Raw genomic sequence first — 16,352 nt, forward strand, 5'->3', positions numbered from 1 at the left:
ACTTTGAACTTATATACTTAACCTATGATATAGAACACACAGCATGGTATGAATCAGAACACACAAGAACTTTGAAATTTGACATATACAATGAAAGATGAAACAGAGGATTAATGCTAAATATGGAGCTGATGCTTCACTTGCAATATTTCACTGAAGTGAGGTTGAAAGCTTGATGAGCCAATCATTAGCATGGACTTTAAATTTGCATCGGATAAATCTCTGTCTTCTGCCTTTATACACTTCATGTTCAAAAGTGTCTGCTCACAGAGCTGCGTCGTGCCAAACATGGAGACGTAGCCACGGGCAAATTGCTTCAAGTTTGGAAACTGCTCAGGCGTCAAAGATCTGTAAAACTGGACCAGATTTTGTTCCCTGTGCATGTATTTCAGCCTGTTACTACACTGCAGATCAATGATTTCCAATTGGTACGGAGCTGGGAGTGTGTAAACATCACAGGCAAATGGATTTTGAAACATCTCTATTTCATCTTTTTTTCCATCAAGGTCAGAAAATTGTTTGTGAAACTGCTTTTGCAGGTCCCCGATGATGCCTTTGGCAAGCGAAGCAGGAAATTCTGCTCGACTGTCTTCACGGAATTTCGCAGTACAGGGGAAGTGATCCAAGTTCTGACCTTGCAACTCTCTCTCAAACAAGAGCAGTTTCGCCTTGAATGCCCCGACATACAAGAATACATCAGTGACCAAGTTGCTCTCATCTTGGAACTTCAGATTTAACTGATTCATATGGCCTGCCAGGTCTGCAAAAAGTGCCAATTTCCAAAGCCAGTCGGTGTTTGACAACAGTGGTTCAGGTTGATTCTCCTCTTCGAGAAAGGATTTTATTACCTCTCTGAGTTCAAAGAACCGTGACAGAACCTTTTCACAACTAAGCAACTGACCTGTTGTATAAGACTCATATATAACGAACTCAGAATCAGTTTCTTCCAGGAATTCACGGAAATGGCTATGGCGAAGCCCATTGTATCGAATGTAGTTAACTATAGAAACAACAGGTTTTAGAACACAAGACATATCAAAATATTTTCCACACAATTCTTGTTGATAGATAGTACAGTGCAGAAACATGGGCTTTGAGAATCCACCAACCTCAGCAGCTTTTGTGATTTGTTCAATCAAATCTTTCTTCACCCCAGACAAATTCTTTCCTCTATCAATTGTCACACATTTCAGTTTACTCCACTCCAGTTTGTACTCCAATAAAGTCTTCTCTAGCTCTTGGAAGATGTCTTCCCCTGTTACTGTGTCATACATGCTACGCACAGATACAAATTCTTGTGTTACATTAAAATCCTCATCAACACCACGGATGAACACCAGGAGCTGTGATGTGTCACACACCTCTGTCGATTCACCAAGTGCGAGAGAGTACTGATGAAAATTTCTAGCTTTGTCTGCAATCTGTTTGACAATATTGCATCCTATATCCTCAATTCTGCGTTCAATAGTGCTTGGTGCAAGACATACCCGTTTGTAGACATGTAATTTTTCTGGGTTTATCTCTTCCACTATGTCCAGCACTAGTTCTTTGATCAGTGGCCCATCTGTGAATGGCTTTCCATTTTTGGCCATAGTATATGCCACTTTGTAACTTGCCAGGATCACAGACATGTTCTCCGTTTTGTCTGACCGGGCGCCCCCTTTCCGATTAAATACACGGCACTTATGGGCCACTTTTCTTCTCTTTTTATCCATAACTGAGGGGGACAAAGAAACAGCAATGTTAAAAAAAACTTCTCTGCAAAGATAATACAGGGTGACCCCCAAAAAACAGAACCCATAAAAATTTTATTAAATCCTACAAAGGTCCAGTAAATTTCAAGAAACTTACTGGACTCAAACTTCAATCTGTGCATGATTATTCCCCAAAGTTTCAGTTATCTTGGTCGCTTTGCATAAAAGTCATGTTCTTTCCAAAATATGATCCAAATGGGCTCCGTGGCATTGGAGGCAAACTTGCATACGTAGTGCAAAATTGTCAACTACTCGAACACATTCCTCTTTGGGGATTTGCCTGATTTTTGCTGTGATTGCTGCTTTCAGTTCACCAATCGTTTGAGGGTTGTTCTGGTACACATTATCCTTGAGATACCCCTACAGATAAAAATCTGGGGGGTTCAAGTCCGGTGAGTGCGGTGCCCACTTCCTGCTGATCAGTCTCTCCTGAAATCGCTCTCAACCAGGCTAGGGAGTCATTTGATGTGTGTGGGGTGGCCCCGTCTTGCTGGAACCACTGTTTATCTCGATCTATCCCTCTGCGTTGTCCCAGTGATTCCCAAAACTTCCTCAGCACTGCCACATAGCGCTCCGTATTCACCGTTTGAGGTCTCTCATTTCCATCTTCGTACCAATATGGACCGATAATGCCATTTTTAGAAATTGCTACCCATGCTGTGCACTTTGTTGAGTGTAACAGCCTCTGTAACACATCCTCCGGTGCAGCTGTAGCCCAATAAACATTGTTTTTGCTATTAATGTGTCCTGACAGCAGAAAGTGCGCTTCGTCAGAGAACCAAACATGATCCAAGAAGTCTGGATTGTCTTTGATTGTGTCACAAAACCATTCACACATGGTTACGCGTTTTTCCATGTCCGCCTCCGTAAGTTTTTGCTTTATTTGGATTTGGTAAGGATACAAATGAAGATCTGATTTTAGAACACGCCTCAAAGACTCTCGAGAGATTCCCAGCTCTTGACTGCGTCATTGAAGTGATTTCCTTGGGCTCCGCCCCACTGAGTCCTGTACAGCATCAATGTTCCTTTCTGTTCTAGCACTCACCCTCCGACCAGAATAAGTGTCCCTCAGACCTTTAGAATTAAGATTTTGCACAGTCCCATACTCTCTGAACTTCTGAACCCAGTCAAAAATTCTGCTTTTTGATGGAGCATGACGACACTGAAACTTTCTCCGAAAATTGGCTTGCACTACAGTGTATGATTTGTTGGCTAAATAGGCCTTCACGCAAAATGTCTTTTCCTTGGTTGACCAAGACATATTGGGGAAGATTATTGTTCCAATATTTCATGTACAAAGTTGACTTGTATACCCCAAAAGAAAAAAGAAGAAAAATTAAAATTAACCATTTTATTCAAAGATCTGTGTGTTCTGTTTTTTTTTGGGGGGGGGGGGTCACCCTGTAACTCTACAAAGAGATACTTCTGAAAATGAGGGACAAGAGGCAGATAATTACCTTTCCTCAGAACAGTAGGCACTTCCAAGACTTGCCTAAACACAAGGGATCCAAAAGGACAGCTTATGCTGAAAAAGAGGAACAAAAGACAAAGACCTATGTCAAAATAGATCCCAGCTCAAATTGCTTTTGGTACAGGATAATTCCACTTCTTTCTTTTCCACTGTCTGTGATGTATTCCCTAGCCCCCCCATGAAAACTCTTGAGGCCACCACTGCTCTTGGTAGCCATGAAGTTTATGATATAACACTACTCATGAGCAAGTCCCTCTGTGCTTGACAACGCTTATTCCGAGGTAGAAGTACATCAGATTGCAGCCTTAAGCACATGTTTCCATACTAATACTGAAAGTAGCTTTTGAAGAATTTTATACAGGATGCAAGATTTAGGAGGATTCTGGTCTAGCCTTCTTCCTGAGATGCAATGTTTTGGGGCAGGTTTTGGAAGGTGGCAGGGGCTGAGCAGAGCAGCACCATACTACATTTACATAAGAACATAAGAACAGCCCCACTGGATCAGGCCATAGGCCCATCTAGTCCAGCTTCCTGTATTTCACAGCGGCCCACCAAATGCCCAGGGAGCACACCAGATAACAAGAGACCTCATCCTGGTGCTCTCCCCTACATCTGGCATTCTGACTTAACCCATTCCTAAAATCAGGAGGTTGCGCATACACATCATGGCTTGTACCCCATAATGGATTTTTCCTCCAGAAACTTGTCCAATCCCCTTTTAAAGGCGTCTAGGCTAGACGCCAGCACCACATCCTGTGGCAAGGAGTTCCACAGACCGACCACGCGCTTAGTAAAGAAATATTTTCTTTTGTCTGCCCTAACCCGCCCAACACTCAATTTTAGTGGATGTCCCCTGGTTCTGGTATTATGTGAGAGTGTAAAGAGCATCTCCCTATCCACTCTGTCCATCCCCTGCATAATTTTGTATGTCTCAATCATGTCCCCCCTCAAGCGTCTCTTTTCTAGGCTGAAGAGGCCCAAACGCTGTAGCCTTTCCTCATAAGGAAGGTGCCACAGCCCCGTAATCATCTTAGTCGCTCTCTTTTGCACCTTTTCCATTTCCACTATGTCTTTTTTGAGATGCGGCGACCAGAACTGGACACAATACTCCAGGTGTGGCCTTACCATCGATTTGTACAACGGCATTATAATACTAACCGTTTTGTTCTCAATACCCTTCCTAATGATCCCAAGCATAGAATTGGCCTTCTTCACTGCCACCGCACATTGGGTCGACACTTTCATCGACCTGTCCACCACCACCCCAAGATCTCTCTCCTGATCTGTCACAGACAGCTCAGAACCCATCAGCCTATATCTAAAGTTTTGATTTTTTGCCCCAATGTGCATGACTTTACACTTACTGACATTGAAGCGCATCTGCCATTTTGCTGCCCATTCTGCCAGTCTGGAGAGATCCTTCTGGAGCTCCTCACAATCACTTCTGGTCTTCACCACTCGGAAAAGTTTGGTGTCGTCTGCAAACTTAGCCACTTCACTGCTCAACCCTGTCTCCAGGTCATTTATGAAGAGGTTGAAAAGCACCGGTCCCAGGACAGATCCTTGGGGCACACCGCTTTTCACCTCTCTCCATTGTGAAAATTGCCCATTGACACCCACTTTCTGCTTCCTGGCCTCCAACCAGTTCTCAATCCACGAGAGGACCTGTCCTCTAATTCCCTGATTGTGGAGTTTTTTCAGTAGCCTTTGGTGAGGGACCGTGTCAAACGCCTTCTGAAAGTCCAGATATATAATGTCCACGGGTTCTCCCGCATCCACATGCCTGTTGACCTTTTCAAAGAATTCTATAAGGTTCGTGAGGCAAGACTTACCCTTACAGAAGCCATGCTGACTCTCCCTCAGCAAGGCCTGTTCGTCTATGTGTTTTGAGATCCTATCTTTGATGAGGCATTCCACCATCTTACCCGGTATGGATGTTAGGCTGACCGGCCTATAGTTTCCCGGGTCCCCCCTCTTTCCCTTTTTAAAAATAGGCGTGACATTTGCTATCCTCCAATCTTCTGGCACCGTGGCCGTTTTGAGGGACAAGTTGCATACCTTAGTCAAGAGATCTGCAACTTGGGATAGCTTTGTTCTGAGTTTTGTTTTGCATAGGGGAAGGGTTAAAAACGAATGACTCCCCCTCTGCAGTCTGAAACAGAATGGTTCAGAGTTCTACCACTTCACTATGTGGCAATGTCACTGCATGTAGATTTGGGGCTTTCCAAAAACACCTGGTTGACTGCTGATGAGGCCAGAGAGGTGGCCTGCATGGACCTTTAGTCTGGCACAGCAGATCTTGTTTCAAGGTCCATATAATGTGTTTATTGCCTTTTTGCACAGCACAGCCGTCTGCCTGCCTGCCCACCCACCTTCTCAGATGATCTTAGTAAAGATCTCTTTGCAGATTATTTTCTTAAAGGTGGTATCTCTGCCCAGCTGGGCCACCTAGGCTTTGCTGATATCATTGGCAGTCTTGCAAGTTCAGCCCTGCCACCTTCTACAACCTGCCCTAGGCCTTCTTGGGTAAGCAAGTGACCCACCAGTTAGCAGAATGCAGATCTCTTAACATCCACCCTGTTGACATTCCCGTCCATCATTCTTTTCCTGTCCTTTGGCCCATTTTCCAAACAGCAAATCAAGCAGTAGCTGTGGGCTCCCTGTGCCCATTGTAGCAATGGGGCCCAATCCTATCCAACTTTCCATCATCAATGCAGGTGCACTGCAGCTCCTATGTAAGGAAATAAACATTCCCTTACCTTGAGGAGGCCTCCATTACTGCCTCACCACCACAGGATGCAGTGCATACCCCACTGGCATGGTTGCATCGGAGCTGGGAAATCAGATAGGATTTGGCCCTTAGCACCTTGGAAGTGTGCTGTACAAGGAGTAGCAAAGAAATGAAGCACACCATAAATGCTCTGGTGCTTTCTTTGTCATTATTTAAGTGTTTTTCAAAAACATATGGTGACTTTGTATGTGCCACTTAAAGTGCCCATGTGCCACACCATGAGTTGGCGACCCCTGCTCCAAATAAAGAGTGGCACATGGCGTGCTGTGGGTTGGGTGGCCATCCCTAGATTAGGAAAAACAATCACAGTCACATTACACCAAGTGCAGCCCAATCCTATTCACGCTTACCTAGAAGTCCCATTGACTCTAATGGGACCTACTTCTGAGTAGACACACCTAGGCTTTAGATGTTATAGGTTTGAAGCACCCTCTTCACCCTGATGGGGGGGGTAAGCCCCATTGACTCTAATGGGGCTTATGTCCAAGTAGACATGCCCAGACTTGAACAGTTAGGCTGCAATCCTCTCCCCACTCTGACCTGGGAGTAAGCCCCATTGACTATAATGGGACCTACTTCTGAGTAGACATGCATAGGCTTAGGCAGTCAGGCCGCTATGCTTTCCCCACCCTGATCTGGGAGCAAGCCCCATTGCCTAAAATGGGTCTTCTCAGTAGACATACGTAGTATTGGGCTCCAAGGCCCACACTTATCCAATCCACACTTATACCTGGGAGTAAGCTCAATTGACTTACTTCCAAGTAGACCTGCATAGGCTTGGCCAGTTATGCTGCCATCCTGACTTCCACCCTGACTTCCACTGACTCTAATGGGGCTTACTTCTGAGTAGACCTGCATAGGCTTTAGGCTACCACCCTCTCTTCTTGCCTGGGAGTAAACCCATTTACTCTAATGGGGCTTACTTCTGAGTAGACCTGCATAGACTTTAGGCTGTCACCCTCTCCCCTTATGTAGGAGTAACCCCATTGACTCTAACGGGGCTTACTTCTTCATAGACCTGCATAGGCTTTAGGATACCCTCTCCTCCACCCTTACTCAAGAGTAATCCCATTGACCCTAACGGGGCTTACTTCCGAGTAGCCCTGCACAGGCGTGGGCTCCCCTCCAGCCCACGTGCAGCGAGAACCCCCTGAGAGCTCTCAGCTACTGCAAAGAGACGCGCCGCCAGCCGACTGAGGAAAAAGGCGGGAAGCGCACCCTTTGAGCGCCTCGCGAGCGCCTCCCAGTATGCCCCGCGCGCAATGGCGGCCGCCCCTCCCTCCGCCTCCTCCTCAGGCCCAGGCAGATCGGGCCGGCCGGGCGCCATGGCCTCCGATTGGCCGCCCCGGGCCCGCCCCCGCGCGGCGATAGGTCGTCCCGCCCGCCACTCCGGACGCCGCGCCGCCATTGGTCGGGACGCGCCTCAGTCCCTGGAAACGGTTCCGGGAAACCCCTCGCGTCGCCGGGTTCGCGCTCGTCGCCCATGAGGGGAGGGAGGAGGAGCGCGCGCCATTTCCAGCCGCCGCCGCCGCGCAGGGCCCGCTCCGGTGAGTCTCCGTCGGGCCGCGCGGGGGGAGGAGCCGCCCCGCCCCCCTCAGGCGCCCTTGTGGCCGCGCGGGGGCGGGGAAGGCAAGGCAAGGCGCGAGGGGGGCCGGCCGGCTCGCCCGCCTCAGAGCGCCGCGGGCCGCCGGGGGCAGGGCCTGTCCGGACCCCGTCCGCGCAGCACGCTCGGCGCCCGCCCGCAGCAGGCCCGGCCCCTTTAGGCAGCCCCGCCTGCACGCGAGAAGGCCGTTCTCTCCTGAGGAGGCCTGCGCAGGAGGAGCTCCGAGGCTTGCCCAGGAGGAAGCCCTCCGACTGCAGCGGGGCTCTCCCTTGAGTAGACCTGCACAGGATGGGTTCTGAGGGCGCAGTCCTGTGCACACCTGCCCAGGAGAAGCCCCATTGGCTGCAGCAGGACTTACTCTTGAGTAGGCCTGCCTAGGAGGGAGCTGAGGGTGCAGTCTTGTCCATGCTTACCCAGGAGTAAGCTCCATTGACTGTAATGGGGCTTGCTTCTGAGTAGACCTGCATAAGATGGGGCTCAAAGGCTGCAATCCTAGCTGCACCTACCAAAGAGTAAGCCTCAGAGTAAGCTGAGGCTGCACCTACCAAAGAGTAAGCCAAAGAGTAAGACTCTAATGGAACTTACTTCTGAGTAGAGGCATACACAGGATGGGACTCCAAGGCTGTAGTCCTGCCCACACTCATCTGGGAGAAAGCCCCATTGGCTACAGTGGGACTGACTTCTGAGTAGATCTGCATGGGAATGGGTTTTGAGGGTGCGATGCTATCCACTCTTACTCAGGAGTAAACCTCGTTGACACTTATGGGACTGGCTTCTGAGGATTGGGTTCTAAGGCTGCAGTCCTATCCACATTTACCTGGGATTAGACCCCATTGACTCTAATGGGACTTGCTTCTAAGTAGACCTGTATGGGATTGGGCTCCAAGGCTGCATTCCCATCTCACTTACCCTGGAGCAAGCCCATTGACTATTTCTGAGTAGGCATGCACAGGATTGGGCTCCAAGACTGCAATCCTGTCCACACTTACTTACTCTCAAGTAAACCTTTTATTGACATTAATGGGACTTACTTCCGAGTAGACATGCTCAGGATTGGGTTCAGGTTTTTTAAAAATTGAATCCAAACCAGATTGAGAGAGCCCAAGCCCATGCTTGCCTACTCAGATGTAAGTCCCATTATAGTCAACAGGGCTTACTCCCAGGTAAATGTGGATAGGATTGTAGCTTGACAGCCCAATTCTATCCATGCTTTCCTGAGAGTAAGCCCCATTGAATCTAAAGAGACTTATTTCTTAGTAGACGGGAATAGGATTGGGCTGTGAATCTGTTATTTTTTTTAAAACAGAATCTGTACCAGATTGGAATACGAGTGAACCAGGTTTCTGCTGGGTTTCAGTTCATTTTTATGGGGATGTCTTTTGTTTGGGGGGTGGGAGAATTCAACTCCTTTGTCTCCCCCCCCAAAAGCCACACAAAGGCAGATCTTTAACAACCCAATCCTAATGCACAGTCTATTCAGAAGTAAGCCCCATTTGAATTCAGTGGGGCCCAGTACAGCCCAGTCTGAGGAAAAGTATGCATTGGGTTGCAGGTTTAGGCTGTAGTCCTCCCTGTGCATGCTGATACCTGTTTTCAAGTTCCATTCAACATAACGGGACTCTGGGCCTAATCTTATCCAACTCTCCAGCACCAATGCATCCCCAAGGAAGGATCTTTGTCTGCTCTCCCGCCACAAGATGCAGCACATGTCCTGTTGGCAGAGCTGCATCATGCTGAGAAGTTGGTTAGGATTTGGCCCTCAGATTCAAGGCTGCAGTCCTATTCATAATTATCTGGGAGAAACCCCATTGACCATATAGTGGGACTTAACTTCTGAGTAGACATTCATGGGATTGGGCTCTAAGTAAACATGCATGTTGCACTCACAGGATAGCACCGTGTATAGGGGTTACTGCTGCCTGTGCACTGGGGTTTGGTGATGTTTGGGGGGAAATACGTGCCTGTCTGGTTGGAGATCCGAGGCATGCTTACCTGTGGGTCAGTGCTTGTTGGAGTGTAGTGGGGTGCTTACCTTATGAAGATACATGCACAAATGAATGAAACTGTGTTGCTACGGTATCAATGCACACTTGTGAGTGAACCCTTTTCAGCGCACTGGGGCTTTTGATTTCTGAGTAAACACAAATCATTTGCCACCTTTTACTGGTGTGATTCCCCATTAAGTTTGCCAAACTTAAGGGGAGCCTTGTTGGCCCATGTGTCTGTCTTGATGTGCGCCTAAAGCTTTAAGCAGGGTTTCTTTTGCTAGTTAATTTCCCTTCTCCAGAAACAGCAATTCATTTGGGCTTGTTTCAAAGGTTTTTTCTACATTTTTAATGGGAGGGTCAAATTATAATCTGATTTGACAGTGGTGATGTGTGCGGAGGGAAAAGAGGGCAGTGAATTGGAAGTTCTGGTTCATGCTACATCCTTGTTGTGTTTGACAGCTGTTGGTTCTAGTTAATAAAAATAGTGAGGGTTCCTTGGGATTACTTCTTGACTGTAGCAATGCTACAGTTGTGAGATTACTGTGGCAGCATTGGTCATGAAGTCTGTAGGTTAGTTTATTTCTACAATGTGTTCACTGGAGGAACTGTTTCACAGTTTGTGTATGCGTGTAGCACATCTTTTGATGTATTGTGATAATGCCTGAGTTCTGTCCTATGAAGAATCACAATTGTGGGTTATCCATTTTACAGTGGTAGAGACAGTGTAGAGTTTATTGTGGAGAAATTAAAGTTTGTGGTTGCATGTAATCCTCTGAAGGCTGAGAAATTTTGAGGTAGAAGAGATTACTTTCTAGTTAAGTGGCTTGAGGGCTGGTATTAGTACCTGAAGAGATGCTCAGATAGCGCCTCTGCCCTGTGGAAATATGACTTCCTTTCATTATGAGGTTAAGAATAACAGGTTATTTCTGATACTCTTGTCATCTTGATGTGAGTGAGCAAAGATGGGCAGTTGTCTTTATACAGGCTTGCAGCTATGCTATTAGTTTGTAAAAGCACCACAAAAAAATTCCCCTTGTTGAATACTTTTCTGCCCTTAAAATAAGTGCATCATTTATATTAAATGATAATCAATAGCACTGTGTTTTACATCTTTTGGTAGTTTTACAAATTTGTCAATATGCATACAGTACAGTAGTTCCAACTGCAAGTTCGCTTTCCTATAAATCTCTTTTCCTCAAAATTCCATTGGCTTTGGAGCATATGTTTGTTTGTGGGAATAATAAATCTGTTTTGCTGATTTTTCTATTATTGAATTAAAATGGAATTTTAAAAAATCCATTTTAAGAATAGATGTGTTTGTATCTTTTTGACTGTTAAAACAATTATGGTTTAACGTAATTGATTGAGCTTTAGGATAACTTGTAATAAGGTTTTTACTAGATTGTAGCAGTTGGGAGAAAATTGAAAAGCAGAAATAGAATACATTAAAGTAACATTAAGTTACTGAACTGGTTAGGGCGAAAACTTGAGGCTATAATTCTTTGTATGAATACAGTAACTGGGAATAATTGAACACAGTAAAGCTTGCTTTTAAGGAGAAGTGTTTGGAGTTGTGCTGTACGTGGCCATATGAGATATTGATCCCCACCTCGTAGCAATACAGCTAGAAGCCCCATCAGCACTAGTGCAAGAAACATGGATAGTCTACCTGCACTGAAGCAACTGTAGGTGCAGCAGAAGCATGCAGATCTTTACAGTAATTCCAAGTGGACAGTGATATATATGGGAGAGATGTCAGTTAACATCCATATCATGTGTGGATCACCACCAGGCACCAATGCAAAGTTACACTTTAGAAACATAGTGATAACTCTTGTGCAGAAGACTAATTCCAGTGCAGGATTTCTTGGAACAAATAGCATATAGTCACCCTTTGGCTCATAACAAATAGCAGGACTATGTGACATACATACACAGACGAAATTCTTCAACATTCCCTTCTTCATCTCCCCACAGGTTGCCTTCAGAACAGTGTCCCCTTGCACACACCTCCCAGCCTTTGTCTTTATGCTATGCTTCAGAATGTCTAAAGTGTGATACAAATTCAAAGGCTGAGCCTGGAGCTCAGATGAAGGCAGGGTTTGGTCTCTGATTTCATGCTGCGTTTTGGAGGAAGTCTGCTTGTCTCAGAAACACATGTTGTTCTTCATAATACTTCCAGTGCATTGTGTAAAGACATAAGACCGCTGATCTGAGTTCCAGACCTGGACAAGTGGCAGGGTCAGTCTCTTAGGGCACAGTCCTAACCAGGTCTACTCAGAAGTAAATCCTATTTTGTTCAATGGGACTTACTCTCAGGAAAGTGTGGTTTGGATTGCAGCCTCAATCTGTTTTTTGCTGTGGAGGTCCTCAGTGCCTCCAAAGCACAGAATGAAGTCTGAGGTGAGTTTATCTTGGGGCGGAATTTCTTTCCTTAGGTCACAATCAAGTTAAGTCAATCAAGTCAAGTAATTAATATCAAGAAGTGACTGAGCTGGCAAACAAACTTGTAGGAAGTTGAGCATGGGATTGGGCTGCCAGCTTACAGCTGGACTTAAACCTGCTTTGTGGTTGCAATGCCAGAGCAGAAAATGGGGAAGAATACCTGGTACCTGTGTATTTTCATCCTGAGTTTGGTTCCAAAGTGTCACAGCTTGACACATTCAAAAATAAAGAGATGCCATGAGCATTTTTAGAGTAGGTAGAATTCTAATAAAAGAGTTGCCATGTCTGAGTGGTTAAAGACACTGGACTGTTGGCAGCCCAGGAGTTTGAGACCCTGGTACTGTGGAACTGGGTGAGCTCCTGTTACTTGCCTCAGCTCCTGCCAATTTAGCAGTTCGAAAGCATGTAAATGCAAGTAGATAAATAGGTACCACTTCAGTGGGAAGGTAATAGCTTTCAGTACGCTTTGGCATTTAGTCATGCTGGCCACATAACCACAGAAGATGTCTTTGAACAATGCTGGCTCCCTCAGCTTGGAGATGAGCACCGCCCCCTAGAGTCAGACACAACTGTGCAGGGGAAATCCTTATCTTTTTACCTTTAGAATTTTAATTTAAAAAATGAAGAAAATTTGTGGGTAGCCAAATTCTTGGCACAAATTGTGTTTTTCAGATATATTTTTAGGTCTTGTGTTTGTAAGCACCACTGAGTACAAGTCCTTCTTTGGCTTTGGTCACTAAAAGAACATGCAATAATAACCCTGGTTTCTGTAAACTTTTTTAATTGTTTCCATTTGCACAATGACCGTGTATCATTCTGGCGCAGTTAGTTTCCTGGCACTAATGCTTACCTCGTCACAAAGCTTGTACACATTTCACAATTGCACACGGATTAGTGCAGTTCATAGGCTTATGTTTATGGATGCAGTTCTTGAGTGTTGCTTGTTCTTGACAGTCTGCGTGAATGTATTTTTCATGCATGGGTGTCTGCTTCTCTGTTAAAGTATTCATATAGGAAGCTAACATTTGAGCTAGAAAACCTGTATAGTTTCTCCAGAGATATGGTCTATATAGTTACACATAATTAATATTTCTGGTCATTTTGATTTGAAAGCATAGAGGTGGGACCTCGGCATCCACCTGTTTGACTCACCACTGATACTGGGGTCTACCTTTGAATGCCTTGTAACAAGGAAAAAAGTGCCAAAATCCAATTTCCTACCTTTGCACTGTTAAAACACACCTACTGCAAGCTTCTCAGGGTTAAAGAAAGCTTTCAAGACCCTCTTCTGGGTTTCTTGCTCCTCCAGGTTTCTTGTCACCCCAGAATGTATTTGCATACTGCATTCAGGCACTAGATGGGGTGAATAATTGAATTTAATGGAGTTATTCACCCTGCTGAATGCGATTTAGCATCAATGCCTTGTTATAAGGCATTTAAAGGTGGACCCGGTGTCCACTCATTTAAGTATTCACTGAAGTTTCTGGAACAGAACCCCAGTGGATACCAAGATCCCATCTGGATTTGAAAGAACATTTAATGTGATTTGGGACTGCAGTTTTAGTCCATTGTGGGACCACGGAAAGGTTGATATATGTAGAATGAAGATTTTCCCAAATTTTTAAACTGTGTTTTCTGAAGGTCCACAGTAGGAGAAATATGAGATACTTCTAGCAGAATAACCATGAAAGAATCTTGATGCGGCCATTCTCATAACGCTATTGGCTCTGCAGAGAAATCTGCATTTTGTCTTATCCTTTAAACTGATATATAGATGAAGCAATTGAGAACCTTGTTTTGTTCTTAGTACGTACATTGTATATTGAAAGATCAAGGTTACAGTGCTTCTTAATCTTCCTGAAAGTATTAAGTGTTTCTTTTTCGTGTGTTGTGAACTTTTCCAAGAACCTTCCATATTATACTGCAGGATTAGTTTTGAATTGAGAAAGTAAAAAAGCTTAGCTGCATTAGCATATTTACAGTATTGTTAGTAACTGATTATAGTGTTATAATCTTCTATAGAAAGTTCACAGGAAAAATTGCAATCTGGACTTGGTTCAACATTATGGATTTGCTGCCATGTTATCCACACCTGACTTCAGGAAAGCCAAGCTCTTTTCAGGAGTGACTAGTTCCTTCTTCATGATGCTGCAGTTTTGAAGACAAGTGAGGGTCTTGAATTATTTTCTGATATTTCTTTTTACATAGGGTGGTTAATTTTGTTTGTAAAAATGCTACATAAATCAATCATATACTTAATTGTAGAATGCTGGTAGTTTTGTTTCAATACAGTGGGTTGTATCCTAAGTAAGCAAATCCTGACAAGGTGAAGCACTACTGAAATCAATAAGTTAGTCATGACTAATGTAAGCTGTGTTAATTTCAATGGGACTTAGTAATGACTGAGGCCTCAGTTCCTTACACACTTATCTGGGAGGGAGTAAGCTCCATTGAACTCATTGGGACTTCTGAGGAGACATGCATAGGATTGAGCTGTAATTTTCTCAGAATGTAATCCAGAATAAAGATCTTTATTCTAAATCTTCACTCACCTGCAAGGAAGGTTCATGTGAGTTGCAGCTCATTGAGAATCTTTATAAATGTAGATATATTAAAATCCAGGAAATATGATGGGGAAGAATTTAATATACAATTTCTGGGGAGGAAAAACTCAGTGTTTGTACAAGTGGGCCCCTGTATCCACGGATTCAGTTATCCATGGATCCATCCCCACCCCTGCACCCATTAGCATTGAAGGTGTTTCTTGCTTTAATAAGTTACTATAATCATTCAAGCTTACAGCGCTACATGAGTCAGTTGCCAGCAGCCTGAGTGCTTGAAGAGAATAAATCAAAGGTTAATAGGAAGTGGAAATTAACTTCCAGTTCCTGAAAGTTCCACTAAATGGAAGTTAACATTCAGGCTGTCGGCAGATTTTAAACAATGCTAATGGGCTGGTATTGATTCAGGGACACTCTGTATCTGCGGTTTCTGTATCTGCAGGGAAGTCCCTGGAACTGATCCTCTGCAGATATGGAGGCACACCAGTATTTCTGTTAATAGCATGATGTGGGTGTTTGTATAGTTAGGTCTGCTTTGGTAATATTGACACTTTGCTGGAGATGGCTGAGCCTCTTTTTTTCTTTCATCCCCCCCCCCCAACCAGCCATCTGTTCTTGTGAATGACACTAGTTGAATGGTGGATTGGAAAAATGAGTTATGAAGTTGGTTAGTCTTGACTTGAGTGGTAGTCTTGAGTCTTTCCCATGCAACTTTATACCTTTGTCGTTTTCACTGGGTGTGGTGTGCATCTGGTTTCACAGTGCTAATGAGAATTGGTTTGGGGTAGAACAGAATTGGAATTCATCACATGTAGTGTAGCTGTAGCGTTTTAATGTTTCACAGAAAAGAGTGCTGTGGAATGTGCCAAAGAAAAAAGCTAGTATGACACTACTTATACATGTATTACCATATGGTTACAGTCCATGAAACAATTTCTTGATGTTAAAATAAAATTATAAATCTAGCTAATCTTTTCCTGGACTGGGATGCCTTCTTCTAATCCACATTTTGTCTTGCTTTGGTGCATTTATTGTATTTAATGCTTCTGCTTGGGTGGCTATCTTCAGATTGTTTCTGGTGTTTAACGGACTGGTCTTAACTGTTCAGTATTTGATAGGCTTTAAAAATCTGCACAGTTTGTTTTATGCATATTGCATTTTCTGGTAGTCAGGACCGCTTTGCTTCTCTGCTGTTATTGCATTCCTGATCATCTCTTTACTTTACATAGTGGTTTATATCCTTTGTAATGGGTGAATATTAAACACTGTTTGGGATTCTGACACACAGAGTGAGTTTTGCAATAGGTTAGAAAAGCCCACAGGAATTGTTTTGAGACGATGGTGGTATGCTTTCGATGTGTGTCTGTGTGGTCTTTTTATTGACTCTTGCATTATGTCTTCCTAGTAGAACTTTGAAGGTGCTGCCTTTGATTTGAATTCTGATATCTGGAATAACATGCTGTGCTGTGATATGCAGAGTTTACAACAAGTTCATCTTGCTGATATGTGAAGTGCCATTCATTTATTGATTGTTCCACTTGAGTGAAACCTAATGTGGCGTGTTCTCTTCAAAAATAAACAAACATTGCATTCTGGCAACCAGCGTATGTTAAAGCAGCATGGTGTGTCTTACATAATGTTGGGCTTGAAGGAAGACATGGAAGTGAGCCAGAAAGCTATGTGAAAGATGGCAAGCAACTGACATTTGCATACATAGCTGCCCTGGAGGCCTCTGTATT

At 44.3% G+C, this 16,352-nt stretch overlaps 2 protein-coding genes across 5 annotated transcripts in view; one reads left to right on the forward strand and one right to left on the reverse strand.

Moving 5' to 3' along the window:
- Positions 1–7,568, reverse strand: LOC136661243 (general transcription factor II-I repeat domain-containing protein 2-like). The gene is made up of 3 exons (XM_066638329.1): positions 7,108–7,568; positions 3,212–3,279; positions 1–1,717 (listed from the first exon to the last, which is right to left on the reverse strand). The coding sequence occupies exons 1-3, from the start codon at positions 7,422–7,424 to the stop codon at positions 117–119; spliced, it is 1,986 nt and encodes a 661-aa protein (XP_066494426.1). The 5' UTR covers positions 7,425–7,568; the 3' UTR covers positions 1–116.
- The window catches only part of HNRNPR (heterogeneous nuclear ribonucleoprotein R), a 26,556-nt gene continuing 17,667 nt past the window's right edge, over positions 7,464–16,352 (forward strand). The window contains exon 1 of one of the 4 annotated variants that reach the window (XM_066638333.1): positions 7,464–7,563. In XM_066638333.1, coding sequence (XP_066494430.1) covers positions 7,500–7,563 — 64 coding nt within the window. In that variant the 5' untranslated portion in view covers positions 7,464–7,499. Of the gene's footprint in view, positions 7,564–14,141; positions 14,219–16,352 lie in introns of those variants that run through there. The other 3 variants (XM_066638331.1, XM_066638330.1, XM_066638332.1) reach the window with 3 other exon arrangements.

This window comes from Tiliqua scincoides, chromosome 10 (assembly GCF_035046505.1).
Source record: "Tiliqua scincoides isolate rTilSci1 chromosome 10, rTilSci1.hap2, whole genome shotgun sequence".
Taxonomy (NCBI): Eukaryota; Metazoa; Chordata; class Lepidosauria; order Squamata; family Scincidae; genus Tiliqua; species Tiliqua scincoides.